General features: G+C 42.2%; 1 protein-coding gene across 2 annotated transcripts in view; it reads left to right on the top strand.

Moving 5' to 3' along the window:
* Nucleotides 1-13,051, top strand: part of GPRC6A (G protein-coupled receptor class C group 6 member A) — a 159,962-nt gene that overhangs the window by 116,416 nt on the left and 30,495 nt on the right. The window contains exons 1-2 of one of the 2 annotated variants that reach the window (XM_056566405.1): nucleotides 8,828-9,259; nucleotides 11,110-11,413. In XM_056566405.1, coding sequence (XP_056422380.1) covers nucleotides 9,066-9,259; nucleotides 11,110-11,413 — 498 coding nt within the window. In that variant the 5' untranslated portion in view covers nucleotides 8,828-9,065. Of the gene's footprint in view, nucleotides 1-8,827; nucleotides 9,260-11,109; nucleotides 11,414-13,051 lie in introns of those variants that run through there. The other variant, XM_056566406.1, reaches the window with a different exon arrangement.

Genomic DNA, 13,051 nt, shown 5'->3' with positions numbered 1-13,051 from the left:
GATTGGCGCAGTGGTTCCAATTAGTGTGTTCACCTGTGCACTCCCTATTTATACCTCACTTCCCCTTCACTCCCTCGCCGGATCTTGTTGCCATTGTGCCAGTGAAAGCGTTTCCTTGTGTGTTCCTAGCCTGTGTTCCAGACCTCCTGCCGTTGCCCCCGACTACGATCCTTGCTGCCTGCCCCGACCTTCTGCTACGTCCGACCTTGCTTCTGTCTACTCCCTTGTACCGCGCCTATCTTCAGCAGTCAGAGAGGTTGAGCCGTTGCTAGTGGATACGACCTGGTCACTACCGCCGCAGCAAGACCATCCCGCTTTGCGGCGGGCTCTGGTGAAAACCAGTAGTGACTTAGAACCGATCCACTAGCACGGTCCACGCCAATCCCTCTCTGGCACAGAGGATCCACTACCTGCCAGCCGGCATCGTGACACCCCTGTAATGAATATTGAAATATCTACCTTCAGTAGAATGCTCACCCTTGGCAGACATGTGAATATTCATTATGGGGGCGGGGAGCTCGGTGACCCAGTATATTGGGATTAGAAAGAAAAACAGATGATCCAGCCCAGCAGTGCAGATAAAAGTGGGTTTTCTTTATTGAGTCAAATTCAGACAGGAACTACAATCGATGACGCGTTTCGGACCTATGCGCGGTCCTTAGTAATATTGGGATTAGTGCAGGCAAACAGACCGCTAGTTACTCTTTAACGCCTAAGGGTGATCTTTCCTGGAGAATCTGTTGCTCTTTCAATGTTGATTAAGTCTAACTGCACTGATAAATTTCCAGGTAAAGAGTTAAACATAATTCTGATGTCTAACAATGATTCATACACGATTAGGAGTGTTCATGAATATTCATGTTTATTCCTTGGATTACTCAAAATATTATGGGATTTGTGTAATATTGTTACATCAAACAACTATTGAATAATTGACTGCCAACTCCTCTAGTGTTTCTACAATTATTTGGCAATAAGCCTAAAGATAAAAGAAAGAGTTACACTCTGTACATCACAGAATTTAGTACCTTTACCAGAAAGATTTAAAGACATTTCCTACTTTTTAGCTGGCTTGTGGGAAGCTACGATCAGGGGTCTGGGAGCTAGCAGGAGTAATCTAATAGGTTGATGATGTCATCTTGTAGTTGAGGGTAAATCAGCTGACCTAGGAGTGACCACTCCTGACACATTAAAAACTGTGATTTTCTGTGGGTCAAACTGGTGATCACATGGACCAGTTAAAGTAATGAAATACATGGATGCAGCTGTGCTGGAATAAATCAGATGGCGCTGTAGGACTAGTGATGATGAGTGTATGATATGTGCAAAAAAAAAAAACTGGAGAGCTTCTTTATTCTTATTGGATATTATTAACTTAAGTGTGATGTGCTTGCATTGGTGTTATTTTTGGTCACATTATGCACCTGTCCATGCAGTGATCTTTGAACATCATAATACTCTACCCAATTTGTTTGTAATCTCAATTCTTATATTCTTAACTCTCCTGTCAACAAACCTAAAACTAGGAATATTTTTTGTTTAATTACCCTTTATTTGTCTCACCCTAGACCTTGCTTATGCAAGTTACCCTTGACATTCAAGCTGAACTCACCCACTCTTTAAATAAGTCTCAGTTTTAAACTATATGGATATTGGCTTTGCAAGCTCAATTTCATAATAACATTTTTTGTAAGATTGATCTTGCCCTTATACCAGGGGTTCCCAAATAAGGTTCTTCAGCACACTGTGGTTAAAGAGAACCCAGCAGGGGTGCTGCAGCATTCTGTTGGGGAAGGTGAATTAATACCACCACAGGTGTCCTAGCACATCCTAGTGTTTGACATCTCTAAGCCACAGACAGTATCATGCTTGCAGCCACTAGGGGCCAAGTGCATCTTTTCATTTAGGAGGTGCACAATGAGAGACATGATTGTGCACGTCCCAAAGGAAGAGATGCTCTAAGCCTCTAGTGGCTGTTGGAAGCTGCCTAAGGCATAGAAGTAGGAGAAGACAACAGTTACTATGAAGGTGAGTATGATTTTAAATTTTGTTTTGTGTGTGTTTTTTTATCTTCAGGGGGGGGGGTGTCCTACCTACTATCGTGGTCAAACAACCTTAAGGGAGTTCAACCTACAGACAGAAAACTACCTACAGGGGGTCCAACCTACAAGGAGGGACAAACTACCTTGAAGGGTTAAAGAGGGTCCTACCTATGGAAAACTAACATCAGGGGTCCCTACTAGTGTTGCTGGCGAATATTCGCAATGCAAATTTTATTCGCAAATTTTGCGCATATGCTAATTTTAGTATATGCTAATTTTCGCATACACGATTTTTCACATATGCGGAAATAAGACGTGAATATTACGACTATGCGAATTTAGCGAATATATGACGAATATTCGTCCATGTATTAGAGAAATATTGCAAATTCGAATATGGCCTATGCCGCTCTACACTAGTCCCTACCTATGGAGGAAGCTACCTACAGGAGGACAACTACCCCAGGGGACAACTACCTTCAGGGGGGAAAACTACCTTAAGGGGGTCAAACTACTTTCATGGAGGTACTACATACAGTGGGGCAAATACTTACAGGGGGTCCTACCTACAAGGGGGTCCTACTTAGAGGAGGACAAACTAACTTTGGGAGTCTTACCTACACAAGGAAAACTACACATCTGTCAGAATGTTTGAATACCACAGCGACGAGGCAGACAACATTTGAATATATCTCCAATACTTGGAGATATCAAATGTCTGAGCCCCTAAACACACAATTGCATCAGTAAACAATATGCATAAAGTATATACAATAAAGATAGTAAGATACCAAAGTGTCAATATAGAGGTTAAACAAACAACAAAAAACGTGGTCTCAAATGGCTGGAGGTGCTCAACCCCAAATGCGGTTGTGCATTTATACTGGGGGAGCACATCCTGCCCTTGTAGTCCGTTGCTAGGGGCGATCCCCAGCATAAAAATGCATACAATGGAGGATGCCTGCAGCGGACTACAAGTGCCACAATAGAATCCTACACCAGATAGACGGTGTGGATGTGTAACAATTAGAATAATACAATACAGGAATATGGGTGCACTACTTTGGTAGATGTATACAATGACATTGGCTATCCCTCAACACTGATGTTAAAATTAAGACATTCGCCAGCATATCCTTGTATGAAGGACATACCAGAGCCCGCACACCAACGCCAAGGTTTCTCAAATGGCGCGGGACCTAACGCTAAACCTCCTCTGCATGATAAGCAAAACAGGGGCCAGTGGGCAATTACGGCAGCATCCGTCCTCCCAGGTACCCTCCAGCGTAGCTACAAGCACACACATACAATGGAAGGAGAGAGGCAAGCTGAAAGCCCCACCTAAGTTGGCTAATATAGGTACATGGCCTCACAGGTGCTACCCTAATGCTGCCTGGAAGATATTCAAGGCGCAATAACATATGGAGTTTACACACCTCCAAGTCAATATAGAGGTCACAAATTTAAAGGGGGTGTTCTGACCTCAGGTTAAAAACAATGCTGCAGAAGCATATAACATTGCTTTTGGTTCTGCTCCAATTCTAAAACCATCAAAACTCCACTCGTTTTCAGAGTCTTACCTTTGCACTTCCTGGTGGAGCAGAGACTAAGCACTAGACCATTTTCGGCTCTGGTCATTTGAAGAGCCGCAGTTGAAGAGCAAAATAAAAAAAAAGGAACAAGGCACAATGCACAATATCTATTTATCTGTGGGTAGGTAGATTACAGTGCTGCTTTATACAGCTACTCACAAATGACGTCTTTTCTAATCAGCGACATTCCCTTTTCTTCACCTTCTGGTCTGGGCCATCATCGCCCCAATTCTTAACCATTTCACACTTCCGCACTTTTCCAGCATCAGCCTCCAGATTCCCCTGGGGCGTATAGGTGTAAAGGGGTAACAAAGGGGTGTAGAAAGGTGTACATGGGTTACAAGTGTGTAGAGGAGTTTACACTGGTGGCAGAGGGGTATAGAGGAGTGTACATGGGTGATAGATGGGTGTACATGGGTAAAAGAGGGGCGTAGAAGAGTTTACATGGGTAAAAGGGGGGCATAGGGGGTAACAGAGGGGTGTGGGGGGTGATAGAGGGGTGTACATGGGTGACAGAGGGGTGTTGGGGGTGTAGAGGAGTGTATATGGGTAACAGAGGGGTGTATATGGGTGACAGAGGGGTGTGGAGGAGTGTACATGGGTGACAAAAGAGCGTAGAGGAGTGTACATGGGTAACAGACGAGTGTAGAGGAGTGTACATGGGTAACCGAGGCGTGTACATGGGTGACACAGGGGTGTAGAGGAGTGTACATGGGTGACAGAGGGGTGTAGAGGAGTGTACATGGGTGGCAGAGGGATGTAGAGGAGTGTACATGGGTGGCAGGGGTGCGTAAGGATGACAGTGGGGTGTAGGGGGTGATAGAGGGGTGTACATGGGTGACAGAGGGGTTTAGAGGAGTTTACACTGGTGGCAAAGGGGTATAAAGGAGTGTGCATGGGTGATATATGGGTGTACATGGGTGACAGATGGGTGTTGGAGGTGTAGAGGATTGTATATGGGTAACAGAGGGGTGTACATGGGTAACAAAAGAGCGTAGAGGAGTGTACATGGGTAACAGAGGAGTATAGAGGAGTGTACATGGGTAACAGAGGAGTGTAGAGGAGTGTACATGGGTAACAGAAGGGTGTACATGGGTGACAGAGGGGTGTAGAGGAGTGTACATGGGTGACAGAGGGGTGAAAAGGAGTGTACATGGGTGGCAGAGGGGTGTACAGGAGTGTACATGGGTGGCAGGGGTGCTTAGGGGTGACAGTGGGGAGTAGGGGTGATAGAGGGGTGTACATGGGTGACAGGGGTGTAGAGGAGTGTACATATGTGACAGAGGGGTGTAAAGGAGTGTACATGGGTGACAGAGGGGTGTAGAGGAGTGTACATGCGTGACAGAGGTGTGTAGAGGCGTGTACATGGGTGGCAGGGGTGCTAAGGGGTGACAGTGGGGTGTAGGGGGTGATAGAGGGGTGTACATGGGTGGCAGAGGGGTGTAGAGGAGTGTACATGGGTGGCAGGGGTGCATAGGGGTGTCAGTGGGGTGTAGGGGGGGATAGAAAGGCGTACTTGGGTGACAGAGGGGTGTAGAAGAGTGTACATGGGTAACAGAGGAGCATAGAGGAGTGTACATGGGTAACAGGGGTGTACATGGGTGACGGAGGGATGTAGAGGAGTGTGCAGTACATGTCATATACGATCAGTTAGGTAAACAACAAATAGATATCCATAAAACAAGGCTAGCGTAAAGAGATGCAATGAAAAAGTGTATGCTAGTAGAGAAATATATGAAAATGGTGGGGGTGATGTCAAGGGAAGGGGGGTGGGAAGAGCAATGGGAGGAGGAATGGAGGGGGAAGGAAGAGGGAGGAAGGTATTGCCTCCCATTATAGGGACAATGCCTGAGATATAAAGAAAAAGCAGCCCTATTTCTAGAAACCAGAATGATAACCAAATACTAGGATTAATTAGGTACTATAGATTAGTCAATCAATATAATCTTAAAGATACAGGTTAAGAGGGATCTGGGGTGTAGTGACACCTTTCCACATGCTATTCTGAGTATCAATATTTCAACACTTAAGGCGTAGAAGATGAGGTCGAGATAAGCCCTCTGAATCAAACATATCTGTACTATGTTGCAGAGAAGCGGCGGAGGTTATTCAATGTAGAGGCTATAGAACATTCCATCAAGCAATTATTGTGAATGATATGATGCAAATGGTGGAAATCAGGGACTTTCACACTCTCCATTTAGCAGCTTTGTTTGTCTTAGCAACCGTCAGAACAAGTACAATGGCAGTCACATCTGGGACAGGACATTGTCTAAAAGTAAGTTAAGCAATACAACCTCTGGCCCCCAGGGGATTGAGTAGCCTAGTATTTCACATAACTTTCTATGAATTTGATGCCACAGGGGTCGAATAAATGTACAGTTCCACCATACATGAAGTAAAGATCTACTTGTTGCCCACACCGCCAACAACAATTCCAGCAGCCCGGATATGTCTTGGGCAGTCGGTACGGGGTAAGGTACCACCAGTTCAGTAATTTCCTGGCAGCCTCCAAGTGAAAAGCACAGTGGAAGATCTTTGTGCTGAGAGCAAATGCTCTTGCCCTTTGTTGATTAGTAAAAGTTTTGCCCAAATCCACCTCCCACCTACACACACATATGGTCAAATGACAGCAGCCTGGTCTCATCTGAGATATTTGCATAGGAATAAATTCTCCTGAGTTTCCAGGTGCTGAAATTTGAGTCATGGATCTGCGACTGAATAATAACCAGAGGCAGGTCAGCAAGTCCAAGCAGCAACAAGCAAGTTTTGACAAATGGATGGGAGGGCCCACGTCTTCAGTGTTGCTATTATCGTAGGAGGGAGGGAAGGAGGGGAATGGGTTGCTTTAAGATACTTGGGCCACCCAAAGTTCTGAACTCAGAGAGCCACTGGGAACCAGGTTGGATTAAATTTTGATCCACTGTTTGGAGGTGTCCACCAGCCTGGTCCAGAAAAGAAGCTTGAGATCTGGGCATCCTAGACCTCCCCTCTCAACATTGAGATACAACAGCCTGAAGGAAACTCTGGCCCTTTGGTTTTTCCAGACAAATTGCATCAAGAGGTGTTGCAAAGAACAAATCCTACATTTGGGTACTAGAATTGGCAAGTTATGAAAGTAATGTAAGATCTTGGACAGAAGAATCATCTTAACAGCTGAGATGTGTCCCACCCATGAGATCGCAGTTTAAAAAGGGCAGAGAAGGCCCGGGTAAGAAAGGAGGCCAAGGCCGAATATTTAATGGGAATCAAATCTGAAATTGGAGATATCTCTATATTTCTTTGATTGAAAGTAACTTTTTTAGAAATCAATTGTACATACAATGTACTGAGATGCAGCACACCATAAGTTAATAGAATTACCATACATAGCAGCACAGGTGTTCCTACACTATACATCATACCACATGCTACCCTAACATTCCCATACACATTATGAAACAAAGTAAAACAATAAAGCATTACAGATAGTGATAGGGCATGGGAGTTGGGAAAGAACAGGGTAAGGAGGAGAGCTCAAAGGCCTGAAGCTTTATTGAGAGACAAAACACACAAGGGACAGATTATTAACCCCTTAAACACTCAGCCCATTTTCACCACAAGGACTGAAAACAATTTTAGTTTTTGCACTTTAGTTTTTTCCTCATCACCTTCTAAAAATCATAACGTGTTCAATTTTGCACCTATAGACCCATATAAGGGCTTGTTTTTTGTGTCACCAATTGTACTTTGCAATGACATTACTCATGTTAAAACATAATCTACGGCTAAACAAAGAAAATATTTGTGGGGTGAAATGAAAAAAAAAAAGCCATTTTGTAAATTTTTAAGGCTTGCATTTCTACGCAATGCACTTTTGGGTAAAAATGACACCTTATCTTTATTCTGTAGGGCCACATGGTTACTGGAATACCCAATTTATATAGCTTTTATTTATTTTACTACTTTAAAAAAAAATTATTACCACATGCACCAAAATTAGAATGTTTTAAATTGTCATCTTCTGACCCGTATAACTTTTTTATTTTTCCGCGTACTGGGCTATATGAGGGCTCATTTTTTCTGCCGCGGTCTGTATTTTTTATCGGTACCATTTTTGTTTTGATGCAACTTTTTGATTGCTTTTTATTAATATTTTTATGATGACCAAAAATTCACAATTTTGGACTTCTGTATTTTTTTTACGTGTATGTCATCGACCATGCGGTTTAGCTAACCTCATATTTATTACATTATTTTATTTTAAAAATAGGAAAAGGGGGTGATTTAAACTTTTATTAGGGGGAGGGGGGACTTATTCACATGTATTCTCTTTTTTTAAACACCTTTTACTTTTTTTTTAGCCTCCACAGGGGGCTATACCATGCAGACTTTTGATTGCATACAAAGATCAATGCCATGCCATAGTATAACGTTGATCAGTGTTATCGGCACTCTGCTGCTCCAGCCTACTGAGCAGGCTTGGAGCAGTAGATCGCCGTTCGGACGACCAGGAGGCAGGTGAGGACCCTCCTGTCATCCATTAAGCTGATCTGGACATCGCGATTCTGTTGTGATAGTCCCGATCAGCTCCGCTGAGCTGCCGGGATAGTTTTACTTTCACTTTAGATGGCGCGATCAACTTTGATTGTGGCGTCTAAAGGGTTAATGCATTGATAGCAGTCAGGACCCACGTAGTTTAAAGCTACGTCTGGTCTTGGTAATATTGGTCTCAGTATACCGGCTTTGGTCAGTAATAGCATTGCGGTATATCTCATGCATAGAAAATACATTTCCCAGAATGGATAGACTGTATAAAACATAATGGATAAGCTGTGTCTAGCTCACAAAAATAAGTTCTATAACTAATGATTTTTTTTTCTAACTGATACCATGTGAAACACCATGAACACTATCATTGAGGAGATCATAAATATAAGTACTAAGTGGTTGTATCTGCCATCACTTGATAATTATTAACATGGTGTTATCTCCCAGGGATTAAGCAGATTCCGTTTTATACCTCTACATTTCCCTCATACTTACATTTATGGCATAACTACAAATCCTCAAAAAAAATAAAAAAAATCAATGTAAAAGAGATAACGGGGGGGGGGGGGGGATGAACTTTTTACTGTCTGTACTCTCTGCAATGTTCAGAAGATGCAATGTTCGAGAGATGCAGCAGATGCCAAAATATTCAATAGTCATTATGATGTTTCTGTATTTCTGTTATTTGTAAATATAGTCTTTTATGTGTGTGTTATCGCTATCCAAAATCATTAGAGCTCGGAGAGAAATGCAGAAGCAGCTGTGCCCATAACAAAGAGAATTAACTTAGGCAAGGTGCATCCAGCTTGTGCTGCTTGCTAGCAGCTGACATACTAGGAAACCTAGTTGGCTAACTACTTACCTGTAGTCACATCCAGAAGCAGGAGCATGAACCACAGACATGGCAATATATGGACTGTCTATCACCATTGGGATACTGATCAGTGGATTACATTGCTGTCTGAGTCCTGATGATTTTGTAGGTGCTAGAGCCCACGGGGATATTATTATTGGTGGTCTGTTTGCAGTACATGGTAAAATGGTCAACTCAGCCAAGGGATATCCCCAAAGGCCAGTTATTCAGAACTGTGAAGGGTAAGTGTTATTATTAACCATAAATCCATTTAGAATTAACAACTAGTTAAAAAATTTGACATAACTATACATACTGTATATGTGAATGCTTAGGTAGGAGGAGCAAAAACCATGGACTGATTTTATTGACCTTTCATAACTTTTAGTAGATATCACATCTTTTTTTTTGTCTGCTTGTTTTTATAAATAAGATTAGTTTGCTTGGTTTTCTCTTTACTTCATCATGTGCTGTATGAACAAACAATTCCAAGAATAGAAAGCCAATCATTTATTTAGTATTTTTGTATTTCTGTTGTTTCATTGCTCTATTACAACAATTCATGCTTATATCAGCTCTAGAACACTTTCTTTAATTTTGTATACCCCCTGATGGCTAGCAATGATAAAATAGGAAGTAGGCGGAAAAAAAAAAAAAAAAAACCTGCTTCATCAATGCTCTGGTTTAGCACAAATTACTAATTTCAAGGTTTGCGTCTGCCAGGGGTTATATTGACACCATATCTACACAGTGTACACTATGTCTGTAACAACATGACAGCTACATCATGTCTGAACAGTTTCTATGGAATGGGGTATAAAGATTTTGTTTAGCTACTTAAAAATGTGGAATCGGCGATTCTCAAACATCAATGGGATCCAATATTTTAATATCCAAGAGGACTGACTACCAGATCCTCTGTTCAAGTCTGTATTTATGAAAAATAATTAAAAAAAAAATTGGGGGCAATTCTGTTCTATCTCATGAGTGGTCACTGCCTCCATTTGACCCAACAATTATGCAATGACTGGATGTCCCGTCCCCTCCCCCCCCCCCCCCCCCCCCAACCCTTTCCTAGTGTGTAGCTGCTGGGACATAGCAGACCAGATCAGCTCTGCCGTTGATAACTTACCACAGGGAACTTACCACAGGGAACTATGCTGGCCTGGCATGAGTCTGAAATCCCAGACTGCAGCAGGCACACGTGGCGAGCTCAGCGTTGTTCCCTGCCTGTCAATAAGACAGGCAGGAGCGAGCGCTATGCTCGCAGCACAGCAGAGATCGCTTCTGACATGGCCAAATGTCAGTGCATCGTTGCCCTGCATGAAAAGGAGATGGGGTCTGCTTCCCAATAGCGTTAATGAGGTCTTGTATTAGCCAAAAAACTCTGCCACTCCCCCACCCCCGTGATTATAAGCCGACCGCAACGCCCAACGCCACAACCCCCCAACGCCACAACCCACAGTGATTATAAGCGGGCCACAGCACCCAACGCTACCCCCCCCCCCCATATTACAAGCCAAGCCGGCCCATAGAAGAAGGGCGGAAGCGAGCCCATGCAGACTTCAGCTGACATCACTCCTGCTGCGCCACTCCCCCTTCCTCTCTCACAGATGGCAGGTAACTGAGCAAGAAAAAAGGGACTGATTAAGGTAGGAAAAGGGGTTTTAGAAAAAAAAAAGTAGGATTAGAGTCAGGAAGAGTCAGGGACAGATGAGTTCAAGATAGGTACTCTTTAAATCGTACTATAAGCTGCAAAAGGTTACATTATAATACAGGGACATGTAGGGTTCATAGTCCTAAGATATTTTGGGAGGACAATAAACATGAAAACAGACCTCCTGGTCACGAAAACAGACTCATGGCAGAAAACAGACCAGCTGGTCCATCCATTATAAATAATATTTCTATAAACCCTGTAGGTTATGTTACTATAGGTACTATTAGGTTTCCTAAACCTAATGAAAGGGCCACTACAATCAATTTTTACTCCCAATGTAAGTATATCTTACATGTCAGCCACTTATTCAGCACTTTTATTCATCATACAATGCATTTAGTTTAATAATATGATCATTTGTTACTTTTGCAGATTTGAGATTAAAGGATTCTTACAATTACTGGCGATGGCTCATGCTATAGAGATGGTTAATAACTCATCACTTATACCTGGTATAAAACTTGGATATGAAATTTATGACACTTGTTCTGAAGCCACATTGGCAGTTTCAGCAGCATTACGTTTCCTGTCTACGTATAACACTTCTATGGAACTGCTGACATTCAAATGTAATTATTCGGATTTTACACCTAAGGTTAAAGCTGTCATTGGAGATAGTTATTCAGAAGTTTCTATTGCTGTTGCAAGGTTGTTGAATACTCAACTCATCCCACAGGTAAAGTTTAGAGCATTATTATTATTTTTTTTTCTGATAACAAGGTTTTTCATAAATATTGGTCTTCATGGTGGACATTCTGTTGGGGTCAAATACATAGCTGCCAAACCCACTTGGTGTGATGGCCAAATGGAATTAATATATTCCAGTTGGCACTTGGCTAAAAATTGTCTTTGGCTATTTGACCTCTGCAGCTCTCTTTGAAACACACCCCTCTTCTGTTGGTCTCCACTGCCTTCTTTTTGGCTCTACCTTTATTTGAGAGGCCTTTAAAAGTCTCTTCTCTGAGCACAACCTTTGTAGGCATCTTTCCGGAGATCTGAAGAGCCACCCTTATTTCTTCTTCTTTGTAGATCTCCCCTGCCTCCCATATAATGGAATGGCTGTTCCTTCATACTGGGGTATCCAACTGATGTGTTCTGTTACATTACCATTGGTTAGTGCCACCTTTCTTCAGTACATACAGTCTTCAATTTCTACCCCTTCCCCAGGCTTTACACATGTTTAGGGTCATCCACAAATTTTGACAGGGTGAAAATTAACAGATGTAATTCGCTAACGGAAAGTGACATATATTCAGCTGAAATACCACCTAAATTATACTGCTTTTAACTTTTACGTAATATATATTAGAACCATATAACCCAAATAACACAACTACCAGAGCCCTTATGTAAATTTACAAGAACCCTGTAACAGTTGCACCTGGCCAGACTTTGCATGCTGCACTCTGGTTAGTTAGGAGTTACAGGCCCAGACAAATCAGTAGCTAAAGCAGGGTATTTAGATTCCTCCTCAGCCTTCTGAATCTGCTATTGATTTGTTATGTTTTTTTGTTTTTTTTTAACTTTGTTGATTTTAGTCTTGTCTGTTTCAGTTCTGTCTCATAAGTTTGATTTTGCCATGGCTTTGCATTTCTGACCTGTGTATCTAGTTTTTAGCATTGTCCTGTTTGTCTTGTGACCGGTCTGTACTTATGGTTGGATTTATCCTGTCTAGTTTGTATCTGTTACATAAATCTTGTATTCTAACCTGCTTGTGTTTTATGCTTCACCTTGATATTGGTCCTTATTTATTGATTCTCTTGCTTTGCCCCTTGCCTTGTGTGTTGTATTTCTGTTCAGTCTTGTTTGATCCTGAACCGGTTAATTCTCATCTGTATAGTGTCCTGACTTCAGTTACCTGTTTACTCACGTCCGTTCCTGGTACACCTGCCGCCATATCTTCCAGGAAACCTTTTTGTCAATACTCTTTTACCTGATGTTATACTTTGGTCCTGGACCTGTTAGTCATATCTTCTTAATACCTGTTTGTTACTAATTTGCATACCTGCCAATATACAGTATTACCTTGGTTCTCTGTTTGTTCTTGCCTGTTCTTGGTTCTCTGTTTGACTTGTGACGCCCCTGCACCATATACAGTCATGGCCGTAAATGTTGGCACCCCTGAAATTTTTTAAGAAAATGAAGTATTTCTCACAGAAAAGGATTGCAGTAACACATGTTTTGCTATACACATGTTTATTCCCTTTGTGTGTATTGGAACTAAACCAAAAAAGGGAGGAAAAAAAGCAAATTGGACATAATGTCACACCAAACTCCAAAAGTGGGTTGGTCAAAATTATTGGCACCCTTAATC

The sequence above is a fragment of the Hyla sarda genome, chromosome 3 (assembly GCF_029499605.1).
Source record: "Hyla sarda isolate aHylSar1 chromosome 3, aHylSar1.hap1, whole genome shotgun sequence".
NCBI lineage: Eukaryota > Metazoa > Chordata > Amphibia > Anura > Hylidae > Hyla > Hyla sarda.
Note: the sequence above shows the minus strand (reverse complement) of the source record. Positions and strands in the feature narration are given on the sequence as shown.